Genomic DNA, 18515 nt, shown 5'->3' with positions numbered 1-18515 from the left:
AGTGGTTTTATTGATTCAAGTGCAAAATTATAGGGAAAAACTGTCACAAGGAAAGAGTGAGTAATGGTTTCAACTTCACATATTCTGCTGAAATGCCACCTCCTGGTTCAGTGCTCCCCTCCTCACATCTCTTGATTAAACACTTAATTTTGTTGTATTATCTTGCAGACCAGTCTTGGCGTATTTACTCACTAGAAAGTCCTGCTGGGTTCAAGACAGGTTGCTCTCAAGATAGGTTTTCATAGGAGTGTTGTGTTAATCTCACCTTAGTTTCCTCTACTGCTATTTCCACCATTTTATGCTTCAACAAAGACTTGCTGTGACTAATTTAGTGGCAGAAAACACATTTACCTTTTCCTAGAATTCACAGCATGCAATTTGAAAATCATCCTCATTTCTGCATTATTAATAGAAGAAACCAAACAGCCTTCAACCTATTTGTAGAGTACATCCAAGCTCTCGCGTAGAACATAGTTCACATTATATAAATAATTCCGCTCCAGCCAACTTCTCATGTATTTTGGTGCTCTTAGAATGTTACCACCTCTGGAGTCCTGAGCCCTTTAGGGACAGAATCTGTGGGAAAACAAAATAAATGGCAGAGCTTGGGAACAGAGAAGGCTGGTTTTTCAATCCAGGGCCAGTTTTAGAATTGGCAGTTCTTCAGGGGCTACAAAGAGAGCGAGTCTCCTTGGACTTACTCGACTAACAGTATCTCTGTTCTCCCCCCTCACACACACCTTTGAGCTGCTTCAAAGTGAAATAAGAATAAAAATGGGGTCCCTTCAAGGGGTTCAGCTTCTTAAGGAAGACTAGACCTTTGGAGAGAGCGTTGGGGAGGTCAGGAAATGAACAGAGACCAGACCAGGATATACAAAAGCAAAGTGGCTATAAGCCTGATCTTTATTAAAGCTGTTGCAACAGGGTGCTCCCCCCACACGCAGGAGAGAGGAGGAGAACCCCAAGCCATGCGCACAAGCCCTTATATAGACATTTTAATTGCCCACCCTGTAGCTTAAGACCACCCCCCAGATACATCATACCTACTTCACAGAAGAGGCGGTCTACAGGAGAAAACCTGTCTGCCATGTTACCTGAGAATGATAACTGATTACATTATTTGGGCAGTCTGGCGATTCCTTTGTAATGGTAAATACTCAGTTCTTGAGTCCAGGTCACAGGCTCACCCTATTCATATCTTAAATGTGCCCTTAAGACAGGATTTGTGAAAGAGACAATGGGGAGATTTCCCATTTCCTTTAACCTTGCAAAGAAATACTTGAGGTCATTTTAAGAGAGTGAAAATGGTTTCAGGACTTTTCTGTGGGTGTTGGACACGTGGTTTACATATTTGTATGTGTTTGCTTGGTACATTTATGAACATCTATTTTATATATATAAGACCTTAAAATTCTTGTAACAGGTTTATAAATTTTATAAATTCTTATAAAATGAAGGTGAAATGCTCTATTGTGTCAGGTCTAATTTTAGAGTTGAGGGGGGCAGCCTGTGCTTTACTTTTAGACACTAAGCACTTTCATACTTGCTCTTTGTAAATGCCATGTCCATAAATAGTATAGAATAACAATAAATAAATACATACATACATACCCAGAGGTGAAAGAGAGGCACTCATCCTGTATGCTCTGACACACCCATCCCCAGAAGCAGAAGGAAGATATAAGAATGTAATTAGAACAAGTGCTGCAATTCGCTTTTTTCCTCTTCCCTCCCTGTCCCATTTTCCTTCTGCCTCCTACTTCTTAGTCCCTCCCTGCAGGTTTGCTTTAGTGTGAGGAGGAACAAATGCTCTAAATAATAATAATAATAATAATAATAATAATAATAAAAAATTAATAATAATAGGCAAGCCTATCCAGATGTTTCAAAAGTTTGTATTTGTTCTACTGTGGCTTTAACTTTCCACATGTTTCAAATTATGGTTGTAATTTTTAGATAACTTTATTCCTTTTTTTTTTTTGTAAACCGCTTTGAGCTTTTTTCCTACCGTGAAGCGGTTTATTCATTTCAATCATAGAATCAGAGTTGGAAGGGATCATGAGTGTCATTCTAGTTCAACCCCCGCTACACAGGAATCTCACCCAACACGGGGCTGGAACCTACGACCCTAACATCAAGAGTCTCCTGCTCTACTGACTGAGCTATATTCCTTTCGGAAAACAATCAATCAATAAATACCGTAACTGCCGCCGCCATAATTTTGAGAGCTATTGGTCTGATGCTCCAACTGCTCTGAGCGCTGATTTTAACAATTGGGGGGAGCCGGAGGAGCCCTCTCTATGCTCAGAGGCACTGCCTGTCATCCGGGAAGCTGGCAGGAGGAGAGCACATGGCTCTTGATGTGAAAGAGCTGCCACCAGAAGACTTAGGCTTGTTTCCAAACACATTTAGGGAGGTGTGTGAAATCCCCCTAGCAAGATAGATAGATATAGGGAATCCCTCATATACTGTATGTATATATGTATATGTATATGTATCTCTTGCTGTATATGTATCTCTGTCTCGCTGGATATGTATACACACAGAGTTGATGGCAGAAAGTGAGGAGGAATTAAAGAACCTTTTAATGAGGGTGAAAGAGGAGAGCGCAAAATATGGTCTGAAGCTCAACATCAAAAAAACCAAGATCATGGTCACTGGTCACATCACCTCCTGGCAAATAGAAGGGGAAGAAATGGAGCCAGTGAGAGATTTTACTTTCTTGGGCTCCATGATCACTGCAGATGGTGACAGCAGTCACGAAATTAAAAGACGCCTGCTTCTTGGGAGGAAAGCAATGACAAACCTAGACAGCATCTTAAAAAGCAGAGACATCACCTTGCCGACAAAGGTCCATATAGTTAAAGCTATGGTTTTCCCAGTAGTGACGTATGGAAGTGGGAGCTGGACCATAAAGAAGGCTGATTGCCAAAGAATTGATGCTTTTGAATTATGGTGCTGGAGGAGACTCTTGAGAGTCCCATGGACTGCAAGAAGATCAAACCAATCCATTCTTAAGGAAATCAGCCCTGAGTGCTCAGTGGAAGGACAGATCGTGAAGCTGAGGCGCCAATACTTTGGCCACCTTATGAGAAGAGAAGACTCCCTGGAAAAGACCCTGATGTTGGGAAAGATGGAGGGCACAAGGAGAAGGGGAGGACAGAGGACGAGGTGGTTGGACAGTGTTCTCGAAGCTACCAGCATGAGTTTGACCAAACTGCGGGAGGCAGTGGAAGACAGGAGTGCCTGGCGTGCTCTGGTCCATGGGGTCACGAAGAGTCGGACACGACTAAATGACTAAACAACATGTATATGTATATGTGTATGTGTATGTGTATGTGTATGTGTATGTGTATATGTATGTATATGTATCTCTCTCTCGCTGTATATGTATACACACAGAGAGTATATATGTTTATCTCTTTAATGAAAAACGAAAAACATGAAACCCCTTCTTGCAACACGCGCTCGTTCCTGACTCCTCTCGCCTGCCGGGAATCGAGACCTGTCTGAGGGGTAGCAGGGAGAGAAGAGGCTTGGTCACGTGCTCACTACTCCAGAGCGGTCACGTGGCGGGACCCTGGCGTTGCCTTGGCAGCGGCGAAGGCGGCGTTAGTGGGGCTGGGGCGGCGGTGCTCCTCCTCCTGCTGCTGCTGCTGCCTGTGGGGTAAGTCGGCAGGAGGGCTGGACTTCGGGGAGACGCCTTGCTATGGGGAGCTGCTCATTTGCATATTTGCATATTGCTATTATTATTGATTGCCATTATTATTATTGTTATTATTATTTTTTCCCTCCCCCCCAAGGTCCGAGGGCGGGTTACAATTAAAACACAGCATTCCTAGGAAAGCATAATATTGAAAACGGCTTAAAACAAACCAAAAGTATCTAATAATAATAATATAGGCGCATAAAGAGGTTTAATAATAATAATAATAATAATAATTGGCTCCACCATATTGCACGTTTGAGGAATAGGATCCGTCATGGTGTGGGACGTGTGTCACTTCTCCCCGATTCATTAGTGGCGTTTTTTTAAAAGGGCTCTCAATACCTAAGATCTTGTTTGTTGACAGAAGAGTCAGGAGAGGAGAGTCAGGGCAGGGATTGGACTAGTGACAAACCTCGCCAACCAAATCTTAACAGCATGTGTGTATTCTATGTGCAGCATATCCATACAGTGCAATGCAGTGTGAAATGATGCATAGTAAATAATGTGGATATAATGTTGTGTTATTAATACGTAATTAAATGTCTAGAAACCCTACGGTTAAGGACAATAATTCCATATTGCCTGTTAGGGGCAGTTTTTAGGCAGGAGTCTCCCAGAATTATCTGGAGATGGCAGTTTTTGAACCCGATACCTTCTGTATGTGATGCGGGTGCTTGTATCGCCAAGCCCCCACCCAGACACTGTGGGGACTTACCTCTGAGTAAATGCACATTTTGCACTACAAGGGTTGTAGTCAACTAAGTCCACCTCAGAGTAGACCTATAGAAAGTAATGGTCCTAACTTAGTCATGTCCATGATGACTTCAGTGAGTCTACTCTGACGAAGAGCTAGCACTGAGTACCACCCTAAGATTGTAAACTCCTTGGGGGCAGAGACCTGTTTGTTTTTTCCTATATAATTTTGTAAGTCTTCATTATGTTGTTAGTGCTCTTCCCCAGGGCATCAGTATACATCATGAGTGTACAGCTCGCTGTAACCTTGACTTTTGGCAGGAGCTGGAGTGCAACAGCCTCTGGAGGGCTACAGGTTGCCTTACGGAATTTTGTAGACAAAAATATGCAGGTTGTTGCCTTGAAGGAGCTTGTTATTTAAAACAATAGGGGAAGTATTTAAGACAATAGGGGAAGTATTGAGAGATATGAGGAGCCATATGAGGGCGAGTCATGATCAAAGCTCAGTTACAGATGGGGGTGGGTATTAAAGGGTCGAGCCAAAAGCCATGTGGGTAAAGATGGTTTTCTGCTGATGGATTTGAAAGGTGGGAAAAGCAGGCATTGGCACAGCTGCAGCACATGTTCAGGGACATAACGTTCATGTAAAAAAATATGCTGAGATTCAGGTTTTACTATGCGGGCTGTTTAGCTGTAATAATAAACATTCACTCATTCAGGGACAGAGTTTTAGCCAGCTGTAAGAGAGCAAAGGTGGTTCCATTTAATGCTTGACAAACAGAAGACCTTCATTTGGCCTAGTAGGTGTTCATGTGTGTCAAATGAGAGAGGGAGGAGAGCTCAAAGTGTAAACACAGCATAGTCCACATACAAGATGCTTTTAATTCCTATGGATTTCCATGGAAGAGTATTCAGTGCATCCTTAACTCTCTCACTTCATCAATGAAAAGGTACCACCCTAGATTCCAGGCATGATTCCATCCACCTTCACCCCACTGAAGGAGAGACAGGGGAAAGATGCCTGCTGGACATCAACTTTCCCCTTTTCCTTTTTGTACAGTGGAGCGGCTTCCATGGCTATGTGCATTTTGCTTACTCAGTTTAAGAACATAGGCTGCTGGATCAGGCCAGTGGCTTATGTAGCCCAGCTTCGTGTTGTCACAGTGGTCAACCAGACGCTTCTGAGAAACCCACCAGCAGGATTCGAGCACAAGAGCACTCCTCCCCTTCTTGTGGTTTCCAGCAACGGGTATTCAGAAGCATTAAAGTTATAAGGTAAAGGGACCCCTGACCATTAGGTCCAGTCTTGGCCGACTCTGGGGTTGCAGCGCTCATCTCACTTTATTGGCCGAGGGATCCGGCGGACAGCTTCTGGGTCATGTGGCCAGCATGACTAAGCCACTTCTGGCGAACCAGAGCAGCGCACGGAAACGCCGTTTACCTTCCCGCCAGAGTGGTACCTATTTATCTACTTGCACTTTGAGGTGCTTTCGAACTGCTAGGTTGGCAGGAGCAGGGACCGAGCAACAGGAGCTCACCCCGTCGCGGGGATTCGAACTGCCGACCTTCTGATCGGCTCTGTCCTGGGCTCTGTGGTTTAAGCCACAGCGCCACCCACGTCCCATTCAGAAGCATTACTGCCTCCCAATTTGTGTGTTTATGGCAGGAAACAAAATGTGCTGCATTTCAGACATTACGATGAACCTGCATTTTTCTACGTGAGTAATAGATCATGGCCTCATTCCAATGACTCATCATGCACCCTCCGTCACCAGCTAAACAGTGCTAGAGCTAATCGTCCTCTTAGCACTGGCTCTGCATCCATCGATCTGCTTGGAACAAAAGATTTCACTCTCGATTGTGCCACAGGGCAGCCTCTGAATGCATAAGAACAAGGCTGGGGGCAGGGAGATCTGCGGGAGACATGGAAGAAGGGGCATGTATATCTGATTCAGCCAAATATGATATAGTTAGCTGCCCTGCAAGGCTATTTGGTCGGGAGGAAGAAATGAACGCACTTCTAGGGGTGGAGTGAGGAAGAACAGAGGAATCTGGAACAATGATCTTTTAGGGAACAGTTGCTCTTAGACAGATAGGAATCTGGTCTCCTATTGGCAGCACAAAATGGGAAGAAAAATATAGATTATTTGAAAACTCTGGAGTAGTGGCGGTTAGGGGCAGGGGAGAAGGGAGAGAACAGAGATTCACTGATGTCCTGCAAATGTCCGTGGGGTGATGAAGAAGGGGTCCCAAGAGAGGGGTACTAAGAAATAACCTCTGATTTGTTGAGAAAAGAGATGGAGTGAAATTTACAGGAAGCATGCAAAGACAAATTCAAGTTTTGCATGGAAATATTACAGATTGTACCTCCTTCATTTTGTGGGCTTTTCCTCCCCCATTTCCCCCTCTATAGCTGGGGGGGGGGGGAGGGAGAGAGAGACTATACATTGAAAAACTAATTCAAGGAAAAAGAAGATTGAGTCTGGTGCATACAAGGATATCCCCCCCCTTGCTTACATTGTTCACTGCTCTTGGGGGAAAGAAAAGAGATGTAAGGCTTTCCCCCTGCTGCCTTTGAAGCAGAGATGACAAACAAGATCGAACCCAGCATCAGCCAGCACTCCTAAAGCACTTCCCCTCTTCGGAGTGCTTTGCTGACATGACTTGTGGCGAGACCAAATGCTCTCTCCAAGGCAATGCCCACCGAAGCCCGTGGAATTACAGCGGGGGCCCAGACTTAGCAGAGGCTGCATTCTCCACATCAGGGTAGGTTTTTTATTCCAAGACAATGAATAATTTGTGGTAATCTGATGTTCTTTCAGCCTCCGGCTTTGTAAAGTATATAGTCTGTGAGTTGGTATTGCCGCTTCATTTTGCAGGGGTTGGTGGAGTAAGTTGAGATTGCGAGAGGAGGGGGTGTCTTAAAGGTTCTTGTATTGAATGTAAATTAGGATCCAATAACCCAGTAGCAGTTAAAATGCTGGGCTAGCACCTGGGAAACCCAGGTTCGAATCCACCCTCAGCCATGAAGCTCCATGGGTGACATCAGGCCAGTTACTAACTCTCACCCTCATGCAACTTAACAGGAGTATTGTGATCATAAGTAGAGTTCAGAGCATTGAGCTTATTGGAGAAAATGTAGGCTATAGATGTAATAAAATTAAATCCATGAGGGAGAAGGCATGAAGATGCCCTTTTGGTAGTCATGATGTGTGATGATCAGGCAAACATGTTTTTAATGCATATTTGCATTATGTAAGCCTACCTGGGAATGCCACAGTCTGTAATCACTGTATTGGAGTGTGTGTGAATGTGTGTGTGTGTGTGTGTGTGTGTGTGTGTGTGTAAATGACAACATTGGATCCAGCCACTGCCACACCTACTGCCAGCCATGCCCACTGACGTAGGGCACCCACTCCTTGAGGCTAAAACAATTGCCAGACCCTGCCGTAGCAGCTTCCCCACACTATTTCAGTTCATAGCCTTTCAAAAGCGTAGGAGTGGGCTGTATAAAACACAACAAAACTCATAGAAATTTCTCTGCTCTTTTCTAACTTGGCTGTGATCCTCCTGAAAGGTCATCCTTGATTGTGATCCTTTACTGCAAATGTGATCCTAGATCTTGGTCTTTGTGATCCTCAAAGGGAGGTCTAGTAACACTTCAGGGTGGTGATCGGGCTTGGACTTCAGTGAGTCTCCAGGGGGGAAGGAAACCTGGAGGAAGCTACTGATCATATTTCTCTTCTTCCCTTTGCAAACCTGATACACCAGTAGGACCATTAAGAGGTCATCTTTTGCAGAGCTTGGAGATGAGAACGGGGCCATTGGAGAAGACAGTCTGTAAGGCAGAGTTGGGCAACCTGCAGCCCTCTAGATGTTGCTGGATTATAGAACTCCTCCTCCTTGACCATTGGCCATATTGGTTGAGGAGTGTGCTATTGCGCTCCTGCCCTGCTTCTGAGCTTCCCATAGCCATCTCGTTGGCCACTGTGAGTACAGGATGCTGGACTGGTCAGACCTTTGATCTGATCCAGCATAACTCGTCTTATGATGCCTTTCGAAGTCCAAAACATCTTACAGACACAGGTTCACAATCTCTTATTTAAGGTATGTTGGATTGAAGCCATTGGGGCATAATAGGTTGTCAGCAGTTCATTGAATTATTCCCAGAAGAGAACAGTGAGCTTTTGTTAGGTGCGGTCATTGAAAAGAGCAGGGTAGAATTTATAGCTAAGTTCTGTCTCCACTTTTGGAGGCGGTATGCCTCTAAACATCAGTTGCTGAGATTTACAAGTAGGGAGAGGGCCAGCGGCGTAGCTAGTCACTTGGGTGCCCGGGGGCAGAATGAATCGCCCATGGGGGCAGGACAAGCTACCCACTGGGCAGAGCAAGCCAGGACAGGGCTGTAGGGCAGCTGTGGCGGAGGCAGCAGGCAGAAGCAAGCCCCACGCTGCCATTTCGGGCAGCATGGAGCCTGCAGGCACCAGGACCGCTGCATCACTCCCAGGAGAGAGGCATGGCTTGGGTGCACTACACGACCCACGGTAAGTGCTGCCCCCCGCGGTGTGGCACCCAGTGCCCCCCCGTCCCCCCAACTATGCCTCTGGAGAGCATCCCTATGTTGCACTCAGGTCCTGCTTGCTGGCTTTCCAGAAACTTCTGGTTGGCCTCTGTGAGAACAGGATGCTGAACTGGATGTTCTTATCTATAAAACATTCCTTTTTATCGATATCACTCAAGTCATATCTTCCGAATAAAGGTAGCTGTTGTGGTGCAGGGATTGGATTGCGCCGAGCGGCATCTAAGAGGCCAAAGATGTGGCAAATATTTATGGTACCCAGCATACCTACAGGGCAACTTCCAGCCCCTCACACACTACCTTGACTTCTCTGAGCTCACCCAGGTGACCTGTTTATTGAGCATTCATTCTGATTTTCTTGCACAAAGCTTGATCTGTTTTAATTACACAAGCCTAAATTTACCAGTGCGCTCTTGAATCTCTCCCCTACATGAACCTGGGACCCTGCCCTAGTTATCCCCCTCAAATATAGACAGAGCAATTTCAGCAATGCTTCCTCTTTTTGAAATTCCCTCCGTGGGGACACTTGGCCAGCATCAACGTTGTTTTCTTCATTTAGGCACCAAGCAAACACCTTCCTTGTCCCTGTCCCCTCAAAAGCCGTTGGTATTTCTAATAGTGTGTTCCAAACTGTCCTTGGGAATGCTTTACATTTTTTAAATTTTTAGAATCTTCCATGTTAAATATGTTTTCCTTCGGTGAGCCTCTTGAGAGCTTCCAAGCTGAAAAGTGGAAGATCAGTTCTATAAATGAAATTAGTGTGCTTCAGGGAAAATGAATGCACCAATACTTCATAAAAGTAACAGAGTACAGGATTCTTCCTATACAATATTGTGGCTATCTTCATGTTGCATCTCTGGGGCAAATACATAATTTGGGGGTAAGAAAGCTGGGAATATTATTTGATCGTGCCCGTGGAACTACTATAGAACTCCCAACCTTGCAGCCCTCACATCTGATTTTCTGTTTGAACCGTGTTTTATAAGTGAGTGAGGTCCATCTCACTGTAGTCTTTATTACCTTGAGCTTAAATTCCTTTCTGTCTGAGTGTTCTCTCTCTCTCTCTCTCTCTCTCTCTCTCTCTCTCTCTCTCCCCCCCCCCCCATCTCTTTCACACATACACACACAGTTCTTTTTCTAAAATTGTGGCTCATGAATGAAAGCTTTCTCCATTTCCACCATATAAGTAGATGGGAAAGGGGAGGAGGCTTTGAATACTTGGAGCAAATACTAATGTTTTGAGGTGCGAGCATTGAATTTTAAAGAACCAATCCTTGCACAAGGGGGGGGGGGAGAGACTAAATGCCTTTGCTCCAACATATCGCTTAGCAACTTGGGATTTTTAAACTCTGGGGTAGATGGCAAGGAAGAGGGATTCTAGAGAACCTGCTCAGAGAAACGGGGGGTTGAGCAAACACTCTTCCTCTCTCTTGCCGAACCTTCCACCCCCGCATTCTGCTCTCATTATGCAAACAGCGCTGCTCCACAGACAGCTACGTTTGCATATCTCCTGGCAGTAGTATTTGGCAGAATGAGAGTGTTTGGACAGGGATGAGTGGTTAAGGAACAATAAAAGGAAAAGGAGGTGTATGGGTGAGAGGGAGCAAGAGGGAGCTGCCTAAAAGGTAAGAAACTTCACCCCTTTCCTCTTTGTTCCTCCTGCCAGGACCAGCAAGGCAGCAGCAAGCTGTGAGCTCCAGGCTGGCTAGCAAGCGTGGCTTGTTAGGAAACAGCGGACTGTGATCCTTGGTTCAAATGTAACGGGAAGCTTCTTGATTTGTTTATTCCGCTCAGACTGAGGAGAAGGGAAATTGGAGCAACCGGGCAGCGTGTAGCACTGCTTATTCTCAAAAAACCACTATAAGCCAGAACATCTGGCTTAACATTACATGCAAAGGTGGCCTACGTGTTCCCCTTCACCGGCTTTCTCTCTTGCTTCGGATACAATTTAAACTTACTCACTTGAACTTTTAAATCCCTTCATGATCTTCTCTTTTTTATCTGCCTTTGTAGTTATTAAATTCACCCTTGGTCGAGCTGTTTCTTATCTCCCTGCTTCCTGTCCTGTCCTGTCTTCCTCAAAATATTCTGCAGACTTCTTTGTCTCACAAATTATTGAAAACTCATCTTTTCCTTCTTGTGTTTTACCTATCCATGCACTGTTTCGCTTTTTAAATTTCTTTCCTGTTCCTGGCCTGACTGTTGAATATTTTGCATCCTTTCTCTTCCCCCTCTTTTCCTACACTCTCCAACTTGTGGGGAGTTTCTCATTTTGCTCCAGCTACCCTCTCCTCTAATCTCATGTGCTTTTAGATTGCAAGCCAGGACTCGTTTTGCTTTGACTTCCGCACAGCGCCTGGCGTGTATCTGGTGTTTGCAATGCTGATTTTTTCTCAACCTTCCCACAGCTTGCCTTTCATCATGAGTTCCGAGTTAAATGTCCCCGTGGATCCTCCCGCATCCACTTGTTGCACTGAGCCGGCCGCTAAGGGCATGGACTACCGAGACTGGGTGCGTCGCAGTTACCTCGAGCTGGTCACATCCAACCATCATTCCGTCCAGGCCCTTTCATGGCGGAAATTGTACCTGAGCCGAGCCAAGTTGAAAGCTTCCAGCCGGACTTCTGCGTTACTCTCTGGATTTGCTATGGTATGTTTTCATAGCAGCTTGTCTGCAAAAATCTGCTCTGATCTCTGAACCGTTTGGTCTGTAGCTTGCGGTTAATAGCTAATGCAAATGTCCTAATGCTGACCCAGGATCAGAAGCAGCCTGAGGCAGAGACAAAACCTACAGCGTACAAAACCCCCTCCCCCCATGCATCTGCAATCACACCATGTGAATAGCTGAGCATGAGACTCTTAATTCCAGGGTCTTGGGTTCGAGCCGCACATGGGGCAGAAGATTCCTGCATTGCAGTGGGTTGGACTGGTTGATCATCATGGTCCCTTGCGACTCTACAGTTCTATGATTCTAAGTGGTAATTTGTTGGAAGAGTGTTGTCCTCCCCCCAGGAACAGTCCCGGGCATTTCGATGCTTGAAACAGAGCAACGGATGGTAGCCCAGTCAAGGTCCGTAGTGCCTAAGCATAGCTGTCAACTTTTCCCTTTTTTTAAAGGGAAATTCCCTTATTCCGAGTAGGATTCCTCACAAGAAAAGGGAAAAGTTGACAGCTATGTGCCTAAGGCTAGTCAAGTTTTTTAACACCTGTGCTAGAAAATCCCACCAACGCCTCTCCCATTCCCTGTCCTGGCAGTAAAAATAAAAATGCTGTACAACAATGGTAAATAGCTAATCATTTGCTTCCCTTTAGTATCACCCCAAATCAGCCACCCTGAGTCTTGCTCTACCTAATGGTAGGGCCAACTCTGATTCCTGGTGCTCATCTCCCCTGAATGTAGAAATAAAAGCAGCTTGTCAGTTTCATTTCTGTGCCTGAAAAAATTGGCACAGCTCCATGTGCCTTTTGGATGGCTTCAGCTCACATTATGACACCAAGTGAGAGGGCTTTGAAAGGGGTTCAAACCTTAGTTGCCTTTGGCTGACTGTCATTCAACACTCTTCTAAAATGTCTGTGTGGGGGGTTGTTTTCATTATGTATTTTATGTTTTTTTATTTTGTGATCTTATGTTGTGAAGCGCCCTGAGATCTATGGGTAGAGAACAGTATACAAATTTAATAAGGTGGGGCGGTTCTGTCGAAACGGCTCTGATCGGCCCCTTCCATCTGGCACTAATAGATAACTGAGCAGGGCATGGCCTCTTTCCCCTGCCACAGTCCTGAAGGGAAGGGAAGATAAAATGAAATATAAGCATTATAGGAGGCTTCTGTTCAGCTGTAGTAGCATGGAACAGACATCACTTTGTATGTCATGTTATCTAAGAATATTAAACCTTTTGTGAGCCTGCCCCCGTGGGCGTTTTGAGGGGGAGGCCCTGAGTGCCGTCTCATGGTGCAGGTAGGACCAAAAGACATGGATGGCAAGAGAGATGCTGCAGTGACCTGCAACCCCAGTGCCATGTTTGTCTCCCTGCCTGAGAATGTGCAAAGCTACACCAGCAGCAAGCGCAAGCCTTACTGGTAGAGAAGTTAGATCAACTTGAGGCCTGCCAGCGAGGATGCCTTGGAGACGTCTATGCCAGTGGCATAGCGTGGGGGGTGCAGGGGGGGCCGGCCGCACCGGGTGCAACATCTGGGGGGGGCGCTCGCACTCGCAGCTCTCTGCCCCCTGCTAAAATCCACGGGTTAGGGGGCGCAAATTACTTGCCTTGCCCCGGGTGCTGACAACCCACGCTACGCCACTGGTCTATGCAGTGGAAACCCGAGGGTGTTGCTTGAGATGTCCTGTTGTAAAAGCTCAGTGGTGGAGTCCATGATTTGCATGCGAATGTCCTAGGTTCAATCCCTGACATCTCTAGGCAGAGTTGGGAAAGACCTGGAGAGCTGCTGCCAGTCAGTGCAGGCACTATTGAGGTAGATAGATCAGGAGTCTGACTCAGTATAAGGCAGTTTCCTATGTTCTTTGGAGCCGGTGTGTGTGTGTATTTTCATGCAAAAAGGCACCGTAGCACAGACTATTGCTAATTTGTATATTGAATTAACCTACTTAGAAAATGTTTTCCCAGAGAGACCTGACCCTGATGGTTTCTCGGTCTGGCACAATTGTGGAGTAGTTTTCAGGACACCACCACTCCCACTTCAGGGAGCCTTTCTGTATGTCTGCTGAGGCACCCCTGTGCCAACTCAGCAACCTGCAACATGCAGGAATGTTCTAGAGCGCGTGCTGAATTCACACAAGGCGTTAGCCTGGACCTTGGGCTTCCTTGTAACGTTGTGTGAACTGAAAGCGCACTCTAGCGCAGAGGTGCACTGAGTTGGCCTGGTCTTGGTAACCTGTCAAAATCTGTGCTTGCTAGCAACCTTGCCCCCTTAAATTGAAAAAAAGAAAAGAAAAAAGCATTGACTGGCTTTTGGGCAGCGGGGGAAAACGAGGGGGAATTGAATCGAGTATCCTGTGCAAAGAGTCATGTCACTTATGGAATAAAGGCGTCATTCCATAAATTACCACACATTGCAGGTGGTCAGTAGCCATGTCCTTTCAGCATTGCGTACATAATAAATTTGCACCAGATTGAAGATAAAGTGTTGGATTTTATTATGCCTGTGCATTCAGTCCTCCCTGCGTGTGTGAAGTTAGTTTATCCATCAAAACTAGATCCTGAAGTTGTGACAGTCAAGCTTCCAAAAGGTCTATATTTAAAGTCTTCCAGAATTTCATAATTATAAGGCTTGCCGCAGTCATTAAACGAGTTATACACTTTTTATTACTATTTGAAAGATCCCGAGCAGCTTCCGCATGGAATGAAAAGAGGGTGATCTTGGAATCTAGAGGTGTGTTTTGCTTAGTGATTAAAGCAGCTTCATAAAACACTTTCCCCAAAAAGGAAATGCCCTCGAGGGTGTAGCTGCCACATATGGGGGAAAAAACACCTGTGAACTTAAATAATGATCAAGTCCCACTTATAACAAATAATAATAAATAAATACTCTTCCTCTGGACATAGGCATTCTAAATAGTAACTGTTTATAGATTTATTCCCTATTAATTTGTCCCCTTTTTAAAACCATCTGAGCCATCCCCACGTCCCAAGACAGTGAAGTCCGTGTTAGTTCATGCATTGCGTGAATGACAATCGCTTGTGTGGATTGTTCTTGTGGGTTAGCAGTTGTCACAGACTGGTTGGATGCAAAGGAATAGTGGGAGGAACCAGCTGAGGAACCTCCAAGGGAAGAAAGCTCAGAGCCCGGGGATTGGTGGTGGGACTACAATGTGTGGTCAGAGGAAGAAGACTGGGAAGAGGAGGTGTCGGAAGCTGAAGGGGTAACAGGGCCTAGTGAGCTGGGAGAGTCCGTGGTAGAGAGATGTCCAGAATCAGAGGCAGAAGTTGAAACAGGAGAGGAGGGAGGCCAAGAGGCAGAGATGAGTCAGGCTGGTGACGAATGACAGGTTTCTCCCTCTCCTGCTGTGACAAGCTCCCCTCCCCACTTGTCTCCCAGAACCAGAAGAGGCATGAAAAGGGCGGAGGAGAGGTTGGCTGCACGCAGGCACAGTCTCCAATTGCTTGGAGGGACTATCAGTCTCAGCAACTGATTCATGAGGCAAGACCTACCGGGGATGAGCTGCCATGCTCATCAGGCCTAACGCTCTGCCCAGTCTGTGCTAATTGTGTTCTTGCTATTAAAGAGCAACTTGACTGGTGTGATTTACTTCCAACTGTCTCCTGGGTTTTGTAGAGGCAAGCAAACACTCACGGATGTTGCTTTTCAGGTGGCGATGGTGGAGGTCCAGCTGGAGATGCAGTACCAGTACCCCCCAATGTTGCTGATTGCCTTCAGTGCCTGCACTACCATCCTTGTGGCTGTCCACCTCTTCGCCCTGCTCATCAGCACTTGCATCCTCCCCAACGTGGAAGCCGTGAGCAACATCCACAACCTGAACTCCATCAGCGAGTCCCCCCACGAGCGCATGCACCCCTACATTGAGCTGGCCTGGGGCTTTTCCACTGTCCTGGGCATCCTCCTCTTCCTCGCCGAGGTCGTCCTCCTGTGCTGGATCAAGTTCCTGCCCGTGGACTCCGTGCTGAGAAACGGCACCGCCATTGTCCAGAAGACCAGCCAGCACACAGGGTGGCAGGCAGCCCTCATCTCCACCATCATCATGGTCCCGGTGGGGATCATCTTTGTTGTCTTCACCATCCATTTCTACCGCTCCCTCGTCCGCCACAAAACCGAGCGCCACAACCGGGAGATTGAAGAGCTCCACAAACTGAAAGTGCAGCTGGATGGGCACGACCGGGGGCTGCAGGTTGTGTGATGGCCAGGGGGTGCCTTTCTGTTTGCAGCTCTGAGGATTTTCATAACAGGAATTAACCCCCAGGTGCCTAACGTTCTCAGATGCCAAAACGTTCCTCGGTGGATGCAGGTCTGAGCGGCCAGCTCTTCGAATCTGTGGGTGATGTTACTGTGTCGTTAAAACTGAACCCTTTACCTACATCTATGCAGTTGTTTGAAGATGGGCTTGTCCTTTAGCTTTCCACATTTTTAGGTGGGTGGGGAGACAGATTAAGCAATTTTTAAAAATATGCATCAGTTTTAGCAAAGTGGGGTTGTGTTTTTCTGCAGGGGCTTCTATGCAGAGTGAGGAAAGGGGTGTAATGCTCTCACTGGCAATTGATTTACAAACTTCGCTTCTGGAGAGGAGTTTGTAAATCACAGTATGTGAACATCTGTGAAATGTGTCCACAGTGACTTTTTTTACACTGGGGGGGCGGGGCGGGGACTATTTCTGGAATTGTGAAAAGACCAGAAACTGGTGTGGGCGGTGGATGCTTTCAGAGATAAGGAGTTTTTCCTCTGTCCAGTTCAAGTAGCTTCTATAGGGTGGAGAGAGTTCCCATTGAGAAAGCGGCTAGTGAGGGCTCCATTGCCTCTGTGAAAGGGCTGGAGGTTATCTGTCTTTCAACACAAAAACCAGGTCGCAAAGAACAGAAGGGCTTTAAAGAGCACCATGTAGTATTTTACACAAGTAGAAATGCAGGTGTGAATGCGTAACCAAAGTTTGTCGCTGTGTGTATATAAAAGGCTGTAGCCTGAAAATCTCTCTCCTAGCACAACCCCCAATGCTCTTTAGAATGGGCACAGTGTCCACTTGTACATTGCACAAGTTTTGAAAACTGACACAGAGCAGAGCTGGTCGGCCGGTACCCCTAAGCCCAAACAGCCGTCATCAGCTGCTGCTCGAGCAGTTTTTCGTGTTTGTGTGTGCCCAAAGCTATATCAGTGATGTAAAAACAGGAAGAAGAATCATATCATGGGGGTAGGACATAGGGAGGGATGGGGCCTCTTCTTCCTGGAAGCATTCTGTTCCCTGAAGAGCTGGCTGCTTTGACACTTAAACAGCATTTATACAGGATGCCACCCACCACCACCGCTGGCCACCAATGTTTGGAGTGTGTTTGGCTAACTGAAATCAAAAATTGAGGGGCCATCCAGACTTCTTTCTCGTGCAACAACATGATCAACAATTGATTTGTGATGAAGTAGCCCTGTTGAGCTGGGATCAACTTTTAAGCAAACCCGCATAGCATCTGCCAGCTGCTTGAGCCGTTGTGTCCTGTTTCACGGAGGCTTACGACATCCCCGGCGTTTCTGTATTGCAACAACAGGATAACTGTATGGTACGTGAGAAGTTTGCGGTCATTGGGAACTGCACCTTGAAAAGAGAAAAAAGTGCTCTTTTGTATGCGTAACAGTCTTGTTCTGAAAGAAAATACAGCAACTTGGACCTTATTTGCTGTACAAACACTGTTGCCAAAATGTTTTAATTAATCTGTATATTGGTAGTATGTCCTTAACGGCTATACCTCATTCCTTCTTTTTCATGCTTGGCTGCCTGCGGGACACACTAATCATATTATAACTAATAAGTATATTGTATTTACATTTACATCTCCTCACTCCTCCCCCACCACGTGTAAATTGTGAAATCTGCCTAAACTGCCAGTTATTAAATACTTCTAAGCAATCTTTGAGATGCTTTAAAAAAAAGTCTGTTACCTCTTTGAAGTCCTTTAGAGTCAGGGAAAGGCTTGTGCGATTGTGGGGTAAAGGTAAAGGTAAAGATAAAGGTACCCCTGACCGTCAGGTCCAGTCGTGACCGACTCTGGGGTTTCAGCGCTCATCTCGCTCTATGGGCCGAGGGAGCTGACGTTTGTCCGCAGACAGCTTCTGGGTCACGTGGCCAGCATGACAAAGCCGCTTCTGGCGAACCAGAGCAGCGCACGGAAACGCCATTTACCTTCCCACCGGAGCGGTACCTATTTATCTACTCGCACTTTGACGTGCTTTCGAACTGCTAGGTTGGCAGGAGCTGGGACCGAGCAACGGGAGCTCACCCCGTCGCGGGGATTCGAACCGCCGACCTTCTGATCAGCAAGTCCTAGGCTCTGTGGTTTAACCCACAGCGCCACCCACGTCCCTTGATTGTGGGGTACCCGAGCTCATTTCTGCACTTGGCCCAAATCACAAGCCTGATATGGATTTGATCTGCGAGTTCTTCCAAAACCCCAGTGATGCAAGTGTGTGGGACTCCCTTGGCAGCACAACAGCATGCAAAGTCTGGAGTTGCAAGCTTCCTTGGGAACAAGGCCTCCAAGAGCTGGAGGTCTGCAGGTAGTACTTATTGACTCTCTTAATTTTCATTATAAACCACCCTGGGATAAATATTACGAAGATGGTGTATAAATGATATCAGTAAATCTGTAGCACAGTGGGGGGAAATCATAGAATCATGGAGTTGGAAGGGACCTGAAACATCATGAAGCCCAACCCCTTCCCTATGCAGGAAATCTGCTCAAGCATCCCTGCTAAGTGGCCCTCCGGTCACTTTAAATCAGACGGGAGGGCCACTTAGCAGGGATGCCAAGTCCATCAATTTCCAAGGTTATTCTTCCCCACTTTCAAATGCTCATACTGCT

At 46.3% G+C, this 18515-nt stretch overlaps 1 protein-coding gene across 3 annotated transcripts; it reads left to right on the top strand.

Moving 5' to 3' along the window:
- Positions 1–3563: 3563 nt before the first annotated feature.
- On the top strand, positions 3564–17567 carry ORAI2 (ORAI calcium release-activated calcium modulator 2). Of its 3 annotated transcripts, none has more exons than XM_080983205.1 (3): positions 3564–3667; positions 11390–11630; positions 15308–17567. In XM_080983205.1, exons 2-3 carry the CDS (start codon positions 11403–11405, stop codon positions 15851–15853), a joined length of 774 nt encoding a protein of 257 aa, XP_080839331.1. In that variant the 5' UTR covers positions 3564–3667; positions 11390–11402; the 3' UTR covers positions 15854–17567. The 3 variants fall into 3 exon arrangements, with proteins under 3 accessions (XP_080839331.1, XP_080839330.1, XP_080839332.1); XM_080983204.1 differs by lacking the exon at positions 3564–3667 and adding an exon at positions 6018–7168; XM_080983206.1 differs by lacking the exon at positions 3564–3667 and adding an exon at positions 10267–10606.
- Positions 17568–18515: the final 948 nt, after the last annotated feature.

Source organism: Podarcis pityusensis (assembly GCF_964106645.2).
Source record: "Podarcis pityusensis genome assembly, chromosome: 15".
Classification (NCBI taxonomy): domain Eukaryota; kingdom Metazoa; phylum Chordata; class Lepidosauria; order Squamata; family Lacertidae; genus Podarcis; species Podarcis pityusensis.
Note: the sequence above shows the minus strand (reverse complement) of the source record. Positions and strands in the feature narration are given on the sequence as shown.

Coding starts and splice junctions, on each gene's coding strand:
- ORAI2 (XM_080983204.1), top strand. CDS start 7,062: ATGACTTGTGGCGAGACCAAATGCTCTCTCCAAGGCAATGCCCACCGA. Junction 7,169..11,389: donor GCTGCATTCTCCACATCAGG/GTAGGTTTTTTA, acceptor ACCTTCCCACAG/CTTGCCTTTCATCATGAGTT. Junction 11,631..15,307: donor TACTCTCTGGATTTGCTATG/GTATGTTTTCAT, acceptor GTTGCTTTTCAG/GTGGCGATGGTGGAGGTCCA.